Source organism: Xenopus tropicalis, chromosome 2, assembly GCF_000004195.4.
Source record: "Xenopus tropicalis strain Nigerian chromosome 2, UCB_Xtro_10.0, whole genome shotgun sequence".
NCBI classification, from domain to species: domain Eukaryota; kingdom Metazoa; phylum Chordata; class Amphibia; order Anura; family Pipidae; genus Xenopus; species Xenopus tropicalis.
The window spans coordinates 27,049,171-27,064,162 of NC_030678.2; the positions used below are offsets into that span (position 1 = coordinate 27,049,171).

The 14,992-nt window shown below is 39.3% G+C and overlaps 1 protein-coding gene across 3 annotated transcripts in view; it reads left to right on the forward strand.

Annotated features, from left to right (window-relative positions):
- Positions 1-14,992, forward strand: part of usp25 (ubiquitin specific peptidase 25) — a 76,886-nt gene that overhangs the window by 20,043 nt on the left and 41,851 nt on the right. For all 3 annotated transcript variants that reach the window (XM_012957169.3, XM_031896080.1, NM_001045687.1), the window contains 4 exon segments: positions 190-267; positions 4,502-4,646; positions 8,606-8,729; positions 9,268-9,430. In XM_012957169.3, the coding sequence (XP_012812623.1) occupies positions 190-267; positions 4,502-4,646; positions 8,606-8,729; positions 9,268-9,430 (510 nt within the window).

The window sequence follows — 14,992 nt, forward strand, 5'->3', positions numbered from 1 at the left end:
GTAAGACCTTATGTATTCATGGGAAAAAATGACCACTAGAGAAATCTCTGTCCCATTTGCTGCTGCCTGCATGTCACGAAACAGACCGATTCATTTGCTGAATAGAATTGCTGCAATATGTCTTCATTTTCATTGTAGTTTACCCTCTCTTATAAAATGATGTTAAAGTGCAAACTCTCTTTATTTTAGCACCAGCAGACCTTTCTGAATCAGCTGAGGGAGATCACTGGCATCAATGACCTCCAAATACTCCAACAAGCTCTTAAGGTATGTTGCACTGCTTACCCGCGCCTACTTATTTTCATGTAATCCAAGGAACTGCATGCTGTACAAAAGGATATAACGCAACAGTGTACTGAATCCTGATCTCTATTTGAGATTAAGGTTTTTCACATCATGGGAACAATATCCACTATACCAAAAGGCTAGAACAGCAAATAACATTAGAATGACAGGTCTAATGGGAGCTTCTAATGCTGTGCAATGCAAGGCCCAGTCTGAAGGCCTCCTAGGGTAAAGTTTGAGGACGAATGCTTACCATATTATGCAAACTTTCTACATATAATTGGTAAAAAATCGGTAATGTTTCTGAAAGTAATCAATGCACTTTTAACAATCTCTGCTCTCAGAAATTCCCATGCAGGAGTTGGGAGCCATATTTTGATTGACAGGTCTAATGCATGTTTCCTAACAGATGTAGTAGGGCTAGGTCTGGCACACATTCTGCATGTAGACAGACAGGATTTCCATCAGTGCCTGTTAGTTTGAAAGAGTGAGCTCTAATATATCTACTTGCCAAAGGCTGCAACCCCCACTATTAGACCTAACTGTCAATCAAACAAATAACTTTCTGATCTGAAGAATAACTTTATTTCATAAACCGTACAGAATTTTTAACTGATTTATTAGACCGTTTCTTCTTCTAATACCCAGCACAGATACCTGAATTTCTAGCAACCTACAGCATTTATGTCTTTAAATCATTGCCCTACGAATCCGCGGGCCTCTCATTTCATGTGGATTTTTCTCTAGTAATAGTGTAGAACAGTAGCGACATTGCTGACTTCAACAGAATTTGGCATTGATGTTTAGTGTGAAACACTCTTGGTTTGGTTTCAGTGTCAGCCAACGAATTCATGTGTATGCAGCGTAGATGTGAACACTTAGAAAATCCAAATAAAAACAACATAGAAGGACAGTAATGCATGTACTTTGTATGTATTTTGACAACATACTAAAGGCTCCTGGTGCCATTCTTCCTGTGTAAGTTTGTGCGTGTGTTGTGGGAATCCACTTAAATGGTAGCCTAGGCAATACATTCTCATTATTGACTTCCTGTGACAGGATAGTCCAGCCCCACTTCAGAGGCATTTGTTTGTACCATAAAGAGAGAAAGATTGCCAGCGCTTAGTTCACCTTTTAAAAATGATTTTTACAAAAAATGAGGTGTTAGTACCACACTTTGGCCAAAATATGTAAGCTCACGTGCCACGTCAAGGCCCCTCATTGTACATGAGTCCTACACTGCCTTTTGACATTGAGTCTGTGATGCAATTAAGATAAAGTCCCCCAGCAAACAATGTGACTGAGTAGTAAGACCCTGTTGCACCTACCTTTAGCTCAAAACTCTAGTGGAAAAGCAGGGAGCTTTTAAGCCCCAGCTCATTAGCATTCACATGAAAGTGATTTATTAATTTAAAGGCTACATTGCCGCTAGAAGCAAAATTTGGCTACAATTTGTACACAAAACACAGAAATGTGTTGTACCATATATTCTTTCTTAAATTCAGGAGTAATTAATACTAGTTGATTACACAGCGCTTCTTTGGGGATTTTTTTTAGCTTTGGGATTCTATTTAACCATCACAGATCTGTAATGGATTCTGAAGTATGGTGTTCTTCTTTAAAGCACTTTGCTTACAGTGGATTCCAACAGAAGGAGTAGCCGTAGGACTTTGTTTTTATGGACAAAGTTCATAGATTTTGAACTGCATGAAACTGTTGACCTGTACTATTCTGGGTATTCTTGGTTATAAAAGGAGTACTACTATGGTGAATCGTGCATTGACTGGTTTAATCAGTATGTGGATGGCCAACCATTTATACTCTACCTTTTTACCTCCTCATTTGAACTGCTTTGTTGACTGACCATTTTAGTCAAAAAGATCATTTTAGTTGACTCCATGTTTGGTTACCTTTATATTAATTTAAGCTCCTACCTAACTGTACCTTATATAAACCCTGGGCATTTCTGTGTCAGTGTGTATACCTATTTCTCCAGTTTGATGTAGTCTAACATTTAGGTAAATGTTCATTTTAGAAAATGAATAATCTGTGGCTTTTCAGCAAGTTACAGTATGTTTCAATAGTCTCTATCTTAGTCATTTGTTGATTACTTTAGGAACAATATGTTAAATACCATGCGTAGGAGCTTCTCTGTGAACTTACAGGCTTTGTCAATCATCACGGTCTTGTCCTTAATATTCCAAATTGGTACCTTTCCAAAAAACCACAACATCCAAATTTAAATGTTTTGCATTAACTGTTAAGCATATTTCTCTTCAGTCTCCAAATCCCTAATCTTCATGCTGCCTCCAACTGGCAAGTAGTTCTGCTGCTATTAATAGTGAGCCATGTGTTGAGCAGCAATGGAGTCCTTACATTCTCTGAAGAATTGGAAGAAAAATTCAGAGTTTATTTGGAATCAGGGTGGTAAATCTGCATGAATCATTAGAGCATGACAGGGGTTATTTTTTTACATTCATACTCCGTGTTAAGCTTCTGCTTTTTTTTTCTGGTTAAATTCCTCTATGTTGGGTTTCCTTTCCTCTGCTATGAAATGGGCAACGGCATTGGGGGAAAAAATAGGAATCAAAGTTTTAATTGCAAACATGTAACACACACAACTTTTCTCAGGCATTTTGCCTGCCATGTTTTTCCCAACTTAGAACCAGTGCTTCACAACAGCAAAGACTACGAGACACAACTGTTTCTTAGACACCACACGTGATGTTATTCTATAACCCTTTTTCAGCTTTTTTTAATTTAGGAAAAAACACGACTGGAAACCGATAAAGAAGTACCCCTTGTGCCACAGATATTCAGTTTACAAGTGTCTGTTACAATTGGAGGCAGGATACATTGATATAAGTACAATATAAAACATGCAGGATATCCGTCAGACAAATTAAGGCTACTGCCAGACTTGGTGGATTTGCCTCTATTCTCCAAGAACATAAAAGGCATACACAGCGCTTCGTTTTCTGAAGTTGCCTGCAGGGCGAAACTATGCACAATTTCAGAAAAACGGAGCTACGTGTATGCCTTTCCATCAGCGAGATGGTAATCCTAAAACACACGTAAGGAGATGCCAAGTTTTGGTGCAAATTTCCAAACAATTTTTGTTGGAGGTTGAAAGGCATTTAAGGTAACAGATTTAACAACCGGCAACTAATTTCCCTTTTGGACATCAGCCTAACGCATTCTAGATTTGTACCAGGCATCATGTGTCTGATCTTTGGAGGATGATAATTATTAGGAATAAAAAATAAGTAGTAAAAAAAGTCTAAATCATTGCCTTATTGTGGGCTTTACCTTATAATGATAATGGTGCTTTTGTAGGTCCCACTAGTCATATAATCCATAGCAATTTATCAGCCATAAGGTGAATGTGTCTTCACTTGCTTTATTGGTAACTTTACTCCAGAGTTTGTAAAGGAAATATAACAGTGGTTCTTAACCTATAGTTAAGGACTTAAATTTGGGCTCCTTTGCTTTATATGGTGGGTCTCCAGGACTTTGTGAAGTGACATATTCTGCTACCATAGTCATTAGAGAAGGTGTATAATTTATTCCAAACCAATTCTTTTGGCTCACTAGTCTGAATCCCAAACTTTATTTAGCTCCCCTGTGAAACCCCTACCATATAATGATAATCAGATGAACCAGTCAACTCTGTATACTGCCACTCACAATACCCAGAGTTAAAATGACACACCAGTTACACCATAGTGTGGGGATTGACTGCATGACAATCTCCAGAAAACCATAAATTGACTTTGGTAGCACTGTTATAGTGAGCAGGTCCATCACTATTAGTAGTCAAAGAAAGGTGAAAAAGAAATGTGCAGGATGTCGGGGTTCCATACTTTCTCACTCGTTGGCGCCGCCTGTGAAAACAAACTCCAGAAAACCATGCATAGACTTCTTGTGGCTGGAAGGCCACTAGATTAGTCTAGGAGTGGCCAAATGTTTATGGTTCTCTGGAATTTTTTCGGAGGGGCCTATGAACCTACTTCACCTGAGACGGCAAAGTCAAAAATCACCTTTACCTTTGGCTTTCTCTTAAATAGCCTTATAACATGTTGGGAAGCCGATACAGCACTGTTGCTAAGGTGTTACTACTGTGAACTTGGTAAAAAAAAAATACAAAAAGGTTTAGGGTTAATACATTTGTGTGAACAGACTGATTCCAAATAAGGATTCTGTTTCCATTCTAAAGGATAGCAATGGAAATCTGGAGCTAGCTGTTGCCTTTCTCACTGCAAAGAATGCCAAGCTTCCCCAGCCAGAAGAGGCGACGTATTATCAGACTGCACTCCCTAACAATGACCGATACATCAGTGTGGGCAGCCAAGCAGACACAAGTAGGTGTTTTTGTTGCTCTGTAAAAACCTTTTCTCCACTTCTACCTATTTTCCTAGGACTAAATCAGTAGACGCATTTTATTTTTTTGCTTGTTTAGAGTTATTCTTGTATGTTAGAAAATCAGTTATTTTCCTTGCTGTTTGTGTGTAACCATAGATTGGAGAATAGTTACTTGCTGTTATAGAAGGTTATTAAAGGCCACTGAGGTGTTCTATGACAATACAAAGCCAAGATGCCACAAGCATGATTGACCTTTGCTGTGATTACTATCTCCATTGTGTGACATTGTCTTTCAATAATCCAGCACCCTAACTTTTGAAACGGTGGGTCATTGGGGTCCAAAAGAGTGGATCTAGGACAGTGGTTCTCAACCTTCCTAATGCCGCGACCCTTTAATACAGTTCCTCATGTTGTGGTGACCCCCAACCATAAAATTATTCCTAACACCATCGGAAATATGTGTTTTCCGATAGTCTTAGGTGACCCCTGTGAAAGGGTCCCGAAGGGGCCCCGACCCACAGGTTGAGAACCGCTGATCTAGGACATGGCATGAAAGCCTATTGGGGTGAAATTTGGGAAAGAATGTCTATATCTGGAACTATGTATAAGTGACACTTAGGGGCAGATTTACCAAAGCACGAATTTGAATCCCGAATAGCAAAATTTCAGATTGGAAACGAAAATTTTGCGACTTTTTCGTTGTCGTTGCGACTTTATTGTATTTTGCGCGACTATTTCGTCGCCGTTGCAACTTTATTGTATTGAACGATCGTAAACGGCGGAAAAACCTTTCCGACTTTGCATGATTTTGGAAGCCTCACAGAGGAATAAATGGCACTCTGCAGCTCCAACCTGGCCCAAGGAAAGTCTCCCATAGGGCTCAATGGCACTCTGCAGCTCCAACCTGGCCCAAGGAAAGTCTCCCATAGGGCTCAATGGCACTCTGCAGCTCCAACCTGGCCCAAGGAAAGTCTCCCATAGGGCTCAATGGCACTCTGCAGCTCCAACCTGGCCCAAGGAAAGTCTCCCATAGGGCTCAATGGCACTCTGCAGCTCCAACCTGGCCCAAGGAAAGTCTCCCATAGGGCTCAATGGCACTCTGCAGCTCCAACCCGGCCCAAGGAAAGTCTCCCATAGGGCTCAATGGCACTCTGCAGCTCCAACCCGGCCCAAGGAAAGTCTCCCATAGGGCTCAATGGCACTCTGCAGCTCCAACCCGGCCCAAGGAAAGTCTCCCATAGGGCTCAATGGCACTCTGCAGCTCCAACCTGGCCCAAGGAAAGTCTCCCATAGGGCTCAATGGCACTCTGCGGCTCCAACCTGGCCCAAGGAAAGTCTCCCATAGGGCTCAATGGCACTTTGCAGCTCCAACCTGGCCCAAGGAAAGTCTCCCATAGGGCTCAATGGAACTCTGAAGCTCCAACCTGGCCCAAGGAAAGTCACGATACTGAAGCTTGAATGAATCCGAAACTTTCGTACTCGGCACAACAATACAATTTTTTCGCAACGGCAACAAAATAGTCGCAAAAATACCGATCATTATGAAAAAACACATAGCAACTTATTTTTTTTATTTTTTTTTTTGGAAATGGACCAAACGAATGTTTATCTGTGGGTACTAAACCTAAAATGTCATAAGACCTCTGCCGTAAGTTCTTGTTAAAAAAAAAAAAAAAAAAACTAACATCAGCAACTACCTATTCATCTAGACTATATAGGGTTTATAATACAAATGTAGTTTTAATAACAGTGATAAATGGGCAGCTTGTTTGTAAATTAATCTATTGCTCTTCCTCCAGTTTAAGGAGAACTAAACCGTAAAAATATGAATATGACTAGAAATGCCATATTTTATATACTGCACCAGCTTAAAGTTTCAGCATTTGTATAGCAACAATGATCTTGGCCAGTTTACAGTTGTCACAGGAGCTTCCCATATTGGATTTTGTTAGGAATGTCACCGACACTACACGTGCTCAGTGTGCTCTGGGCAACTGCTGAGATTAGGGGTTGTCGCAAATTGTCAAGCAGAAAATGAGCCTGGCCTGTGATATAAGCTGATGCTACAGGGCTGATTATTAAATTCTCATGCTAATTGCACTGGTTTCAGAGCTGCCATATAATCATCCTTATATTGTGACATTTATATTCTATGTATACAGTATATTGTGGGTGGGTCCCTAAGCTCAGTAAGTGACAGCAGCACAGAGCATGTGCAGGGAATCAGCAGAAAAGAAGATGGGGGGCTACTGGGGCATCTTTGGGGCACAGATCTTCCCTGCTAAAGGCCTGTGGGGGCCTTGGGCTGGTACTGAACCCACAATATAATTTACAGCATATCTAGCCTACTTCTTTAGCTCGGCTTTAGAGAGATGCTTCTAGAATTACTTGTGGAAGGCTCTAATGATAGAGAGTTTCACAATTACTGCACCACTGGATATAAATAGATTCTAGAAATGAAAACAAAATTAATAGCTGGCATCTTAAACACATTTCAGAAGAAACAAAGTGCTAGAGTCCACACATATCGGATATAATTTATGTTGAATGCTTGGTTATGCAGTGTATGTATATAAAAATATAATAATTATCAGGAAAACAACATCTGAAAACTCACTGGCAGGTTTTGTGCCCACATTGTAAGTGTTCCCAGCGAAAGCATGTACCAGGGATACTACTTGTGTTTAGATGAGAAAGGCTTTACATATCTTTTGCTAAACACGTAGATGAATGCAGCTAAAGAAGGAGGAATTTTGTCTCATTGAATGGAAACAAGCACCTGCAGCTGCTGAAACTGAAATATTCAATTTTAATGAGACAATAATGGTTGGAAACATATGAATGTTTGATATTCATCCATATATTCCATCCAGGATGTTTTCTTTGATTAGATGTGCTTTTAAATCAAAGTTTTGTGTTATTTGTTTAGATTAAACCGATATTGCTCAGGTGTTTGATACTTGTAATGATAATTTCATTGGCATCAAAGTAAGCAACAGTTATTTATTGTCTTTAGATGATTATCTTCCAAGAAATGGACACTGATTAATTTTCCTATTATATTTGTGGTTTTTTAATATTATAACAGAATTTATTTCCAAACACAGTCCTGTTTCTTTGATTCAGGTTCATAAATGTAATTTAATTTTATTACCTCCACTCTGTACTATTTCTTGTCTGACCTTTACAGTAAAAGTAAAGGTGACCATATGTAACCAGCTTACTGTGTTACTTCTACTGGGCATCTAAGGTGCCACAGTTCCCAGTAAACAGATTTCTTCTAATTGCCCATTGCGCCATAGGGAATGTTTGAGCTGAATGAATAATTATTTCCCTTTACTGTGTTCCATGACAGAGCATTATGAGGATTCATGAAGGGATTATTTTTTTTTTTTCTCTTCTTATTGGGTCCCACGGCCTTCCTTCTAGTATAAATCTCACATTAAAAACCAGGCAATAAAGCACTCCGTGCACAGCCTGTACAGACAGATAAAACTTGTGGTCGTATGTTTTCTGCAATAAGCAATTCATCAGGAAAATATTACTTTTCCTCCCAGTCAGTCTGCAGTACTCCATCCATGTCCGCTGCTAGCCAAAAACCTGGCTGGTGTTAAATTGCAGACCGAAACATTAATAGCACAAGAATAAAATGGTGTGTAAAGTTTTTAAAACACATACAAGTAAAATTGTATTTATAATCCTCCATAAACGCAGTTCTTGCAAGAACAATTAAATCTATTTTCACAGTCTTTTACCTAGAAGATGATTATTCATCGATGGCCCCAGGAATGGCCGCCTTGTCCCTCAATAGTCTAAATATGCAACTGGAATATGTCCTGTCGGCATCTGAACCCTACATCATCCTTTAGGAGTTTACTGATATTGTTATTATTAAAAAAATATTAATAGCAGATAGAATTTGGGAAAGTTTGTATGACACTTTTCTTATATGTTCTAGATGTTATTGATCTGACTGTGGATGATAAAGATGATCTTCAGAGGGCCATTGCTTTAAGCCTGGAGGAGTCCAACAGGACATTCAGGGAGACCGGAATCACTGATGAGGAGCAAGCCATTAGCAGGTAGCTTCTGTTATTTGTTTATGTCACTTATGGTCAGATGGGTAGGGCATGTGTTACTGAGGCCATCTTTATCTTAATGAGAATTGCCTTCAAATGAAAGCTGATCATTTCTGTTGCAAGGGCAGTGACTGAGTAATGCAGCCCCAAGCAGTTATGTTAAGCTTTCTTCTATTTGCTATTGTTTCTTATACAGAAATATAGATTTTTAGCAACTACAGTATGGGTCTTTTGTTTTTTCTCTCATATGCCACAATTTGCTCTCTTTAGGGCAATGATACTTTCAGTCTCTATCCCTCAAGTTAAAAACTATAGAAACAAAATACCAGGAATTGTCTCAAATCACTTCCTGTTACAGATAATGGGAAATGTGGTTACACATTAAAGAGAAGGAGACCTGACTCAATTCCTGGCATTTCCTGTGGTTTCTCTCTGAGGGGAAAACGAGAGATCTCTGTTTATGCCACTGGTTTTTAAATAGAAATGTATTATACATAATGTTATATATATAAACTTTTGTCTTATCTTGTTGTTGCCCAAGGGTGTTAGAAGCCAGCATTGCAGAAAACAAAGCAAGTCTTAAACGGACACACACCGAGGTCTGGAGCGACTCTCCCAATCCTTATGATCGCAAGCGTCAAGAAAACTGCCCTGTAGGATTAAAGAATGTGGGCAATACGTGCTGGTTCAGCGCTGTCATTCAGGTATGCATAGAGGGGGCCGATCCCTTCCTTGTTATAGGGAACCAATGCACATAGGTGGACAACTGTTAGGCACCCCCAGTGACTGTAATTACTTACCTTGCCTGGCCCTCCGCTCCTATAAAAAGTGCACAAGCCCGAAGTACTTTTTAATAGCCATATTTTTCCAGCCTCCAAAAAGTTTTGTGCTGCACATGTGACAAGTCTGGAATACTACTAAGGCACAGTGGATACCTGGAAGGCTGGGAAAATATGGCCGCAGCCCTACCTGCAGAAAACTAAGCAGGGTAATGCTCATTTTAAAGAAAAGCACCAGCCTGGGATAAGAGGAAAGCAGTTTGAGTCACTGGGGGCAGTCTCAAGTGACTGAGGCTTTCCTTATCTTTTGGGGCTGTGACAGACTGGGAGATTAATCTCCCTGAAATACCATCCCACGAGCTAGAATATAAATCCCCGGTGGGATGGCATACTAGGCGTGGCAATTTGCCAAAATAGCCGAAGTTGCCTTGAGAGGTGCGATTTCGGCACCGCGTATGCCATCCCACCGGAGATTTACATTCTAGCCGGTGGGATGGCATTTCATGGAGATTAGTCACTGGGTGACTAATCTCCCCATTTGCCACGGCCCTTAAGGGTGTATACACACCGGGCTACTAGTAGCAGCTACTTTTTCAAGGCTACTGAACTCCAGAAAATACCCTGCCATAGACGATACTGAGAATTGCCTCTGCTAAAACACACATAGAGTCAATTATCCGTAAATGATCAGCATGTCTCTTTTAGTAGCCACGACAAGTAGCTACTACTAGTAGCTCTGTGTGTCTTCACCCTAAAAGTTTCTCCCTTTTTATTTCTGAAGAAAAAGCTGTCCAAGGACTGCAAGGTATCCAGCTATTCTTGGCAACAAATGTCCCAAAAAATTAGGGAACCCTGTAATTTTTCCTTTCAATACGTGTTTTTAAGTGTTTCAAAGGTCAACTAGATGTGTCAGTGGATGTTAATTAAAGAACAAAAAAAGAATGTGTAGTAATTGAATAGCCCAGTGATCTCAAGCTGACTGAGCTGTGAGTGAAACCCAATCCCGTGACACATGTAGGATGGCGAGCCAGCACATTTCTTGTTTACTAAATGTATTGTGTGTGCCCTTTCCAAACGTTTAAAAATTACCTCCTTCTGCTTCAAATCTCAGACTCAAACCACATAATAAAATGTTCTATTTACCCTATTCCTACTCTGATCCTTCATAACAATTAGTGCTTTTCAACCAGGTAAGTGCTTTGGCTTCCAGTGATATCACAATTAGGACTGGCTTACTGGGGATACTGAAGCTGTAAGACCTCCAGACAAGCTGGTCTACAGATTAACAAAGGGTCAAAGGTGACCCCAGAAAGTGATTTACTTTCACACTATATTTAAGGGTATATATATGCTCTTTTGTGTGGTCAGACTACCTCAATCCTATTTGCATACAACCCTACTCGTCTGGTCTGTACAGGTCAGCCTGCTCGTTAATTTACAGAAAAGTGGACAAACATAGAGCAAATAAACCATGAAAATACATCTGTGGTTCTTGTAGTACAAATATTGGACCTGTTATCCTGAATGCTCGGGGCCTGTTTTTTTTTTTTTTTCCCCAGATAAGGGGTCTTACTGTCATTTGTAGCTTCATACCTTAAGTTGAATTAAAAAAAGTCATGTAAACATTTAAATAAACCTTTTTTTTTTGGATAAGGTACAAGGCACTGTTTTATTGTAATTATTTGATTAAAATGGAGTCTGTGGGAGATCTTCCTGTAATTTTGAACTTTCTGGGTAATGGGTTTCAAGATAACTTATCCTATACCTGTAACTTTTTACATTGGTATGTTTCATGCTACCTCCATAGATACAGCGTGGTAGCTCCAACACATCTGCATGTTTTCATCTATTAAGGAATCACCTATGTCAATTTATTTTTCTGCAAAGAAAGAGAGTCTAATTCCTGTATTAAAATTATAATTTACCGGAAAATGTGGAAATTAGTTGTAAAGTATGTCCAATATCTGTGGCATAGTTAAAGTAATGTAATTGATGGTGGGTAATCATCTAAAAATGTGGAAGGAGGTATTTATACTCAATTAAAGGGGACCTGTCACTCCGAGAAAAGGTGCCCATACACGCGAAGATTCCCTCGCTTGGCAAGGTCGCCAAGTGAGCGGATCTTCACCCGATGTCCCCACCTACGGGTGGGCAATATTGGAGAACATGTAGGCAATGGTAGTCGGTTCATCAGCTCAATGATGCGGTCCCTGATTTGATTAAATCTTTTAAACTGCCCGATCAATATCTGCCCAATTTCAGGCCAGATATCTGTCAGGCAGGCCCCTCGTACTGCCCCTACACGGGCCGATAAGCTGCCGAATCGTTAATAAGGCAAAGCTTTGTATCCCCCCAAAATCTTATGCATTTGCCATCGAGGTGATATCTGGGAAGTGCTGAATGGAAAGTTAATGCAATTGTAATTAAAAATTGGCATAGAGGCAGGGCAGGCAATATATGATTGACAGCTCAGATTTTTTAAATTCATTTATAACAGGTATGGATGATTCAGTTAAAAAAAGGATTTTGGTTTTCAACTTTTCATGTTTAAATTTTAAAGAATTTTATTATACAGATTTTTATGTGTGGGTGACAGGTCCCCTTTAAATGGGGATCGCCTCATTTAATTTGGCAATTCCAACTAATGTGAAGGGGCAGGTATTATTTGGCAATTCATTGCCCGCAGGAGAGGGGATTTCCTGCTGGGCAATAAAGGGCCTCTAGTATATTATATAATGGCTAATTCTAAGCAACTTTTTAACTTCCCTTAATTTTTTCTATTTCATTATTTTGGGTTTTTTAAGCCTGAAACTGATCAAAGGAAATTGAAGTATTAGACCTCACTACGGTTTGTTTGCTTTTAAACTAACTTTTAGTATGCTGTAGACAGATGATCTGGTTTTGAAACTGGCTTTGTGTGCACCAGCTCTCCACTCTCAGCAGCTGTCTGGTTGCTGGGGTCCAGTTTACATTAGCAACCTTGCAGTGAATTGAATGAGACACTGGAATATGAATTGAAGGGGGCCTGAGAAAGATTGGTACAGGTATAGGACCCGTTATCCAGAATTCTCAGGACCAAGGGTATTCTGGATAAGGGGTCTTTCCGTAATTTGGATCTTCATATCTTAAGTCTACTATAAAATCAATAAAACATTATTTAAACCCAATAGGATTATTTTGCATCCAGTAAAGATTAATTATATCTTAGTTGGGATCAAATACAAAGCACTGATTTCTTTTTTCTTTGTAAAAATAAAACCATTAAAAAAAAATCTGAATTATATGATTAAAATGGAGTCTATGGGACGCTTTCCGTAATTAGGAGCTTTCTGGATATCTGGTTTCTGGATAAGGGATCCCATACCCAATTAACTAATAATAATATTGTAGCCCCACAGAGAAGTTGTGTTTTTGCTTGCTGGGGTCAGTGACCCTCAGTTGAAAGAGACAAAAAAGGGCAAATAAATCAAAAGCTATACAAAAAAAAAATTAGACAAAGTGCAGAGAATAGTGCACTCTATACTCAAAGTTAACCTAGATGAATTATACCTTTTTAATGTATTCTAAACAACACAAGAATCCTCATCAGCACAATGTGCACTTTCTATTATAAATATTTTCATTATTATAAAACCTGATTATAGGCTGCCATATGACCGTGTCTGGACCTTCTACTTACACCTTAAAAAACGTGTCCTAGCTAGTATGGCATTGTGCGTTTTGGCCACCAGGAATGTGTATCAGTTTGTTTACTTTAAACGTAATTATAATTTGTTTATAGGAAACTGCACTACTCCTGTGAAATCAAACTCAGCCCAAGTCCTTAACAGATTGTAACAGATGGGAGACGGTTGACACTGCTGTCAGCTGTAAAGAGGAGCTTGTTTACTTACGGTGGCTAATTTATATGCATGTTTTGTTTAGTCTGACTTGATAGCTGCAATGATACTATTACTTTATATCTCAAACATGACGGCATTCAACAGTTGTGTGATTCCTGTAAGAAACTGAGCCGCGCACCTCATGGAGCCATGAGTCATTAAGTCGATTTGTCCCATGTACCAGTTCCTGGTCCTATTTATGACATCAGGTACAGGACCTGTTATCTGGAATCTTTGGACTTCAGTTTTTTCCAGGGCTGTGGAGTCGGAGTCGGAGGCAATTTTGGGTACCTGGAGTCGGAGTCGGCAAAAAATGAACCGACTCCTACTAAATTTAAATGGGAATAAAATAAATAAATAAATAAAGCAAGTTTAAATGTCCCAATTCACAAACAGTCATAATTAATTACTTCTCTGCTATAAGAATAAAGCCCAATGCAGAGCCAGTAGTTATGTGGTTAAATTACATGTATGTCTCCTTCCTTTCCGTCAATGAATGTATAAAATACAATAGCATATTAAAACCAGAGGAGTTGGAGTCTTGGAGTCGGAAGTATCAGAAACTGAGGAGTCGGAGAATTTATCTACCGACTCCACAGCCCTGTTTTTTTCAGGAATATTTTTGCAAGATTGTTTTGCCGTTGCCATTGATTTTATACAGCTTGGGTACCATCAAGTGAAGATACTGTTTTATTGTTATAGAGAGAAAGCAAATTAGTCAAGTTAAGGATTGCTTAAATAGTACCCCATGGTTGTTCCTGTATTTAACAGATATTAGTGTAATGGTTTTCTAGGTGTAGGAAACTTGCTATCCTGAAAGCTCTGAATTATGGGAAGGCCATCATCTATAGAGGTCATTTTCAGCAAATAATTTTACATTTTAAAAGTGATTTTTTTTCTGTAATAATAAAACAGTAGCTTGTACTTGATGGGAACTAAGCTGCATAAATCCATATTGGTGGCAAAACAATCCTGTTGGGTTTATATGAAGTTTAAATGATTTTTAGCAGACTGAAGGCATGATAATCTAAATTACAGAAAACTCTTTTATCGAGGGGAGTCCCAGGTCCCTAGCATTCCAGATAATAGATCCCATACCTGTATTAAGGTGGCCATCCACAGGCAGATTTAAGATGCTGAGATTGCCCCCTTAAAACCAAGCGGGCAGTTTATCTGTCCATTTATGGGACCCACCAAAGGAGCATTTGCCACTTAGAGCTGGCCAAAAATAGGCCACATACCAATGGGTATCCCAGCACATCTGCACATTCAAATGCTCCTTGTCCAGTGGGTCTGTTTATCACCCAGCCCAGAATGTGAGTGGCCAAAACGGTCACCGAAAATGCCAGATCTGGCCGTGTATGGGCCTTTTATTTAAATATTAATTGCAGTGCTTTCTGTTAAAGTAATATGTGTATACATGCCGTTCTTTAACTGGGCACTGTGCCCTGGAGTTAAACATGTATAATAGGGCTTTTATTAGCAAATTCTGCCTATTGTTTTATTTATTTACCAAAACCATGCAGAACAAAGCAATCGGAAGGTGGTTTCATTTAAAACTAAATCTCTTCTTGCTGAAAGGGATTGCTTAAAAGCAGTGCTTAAA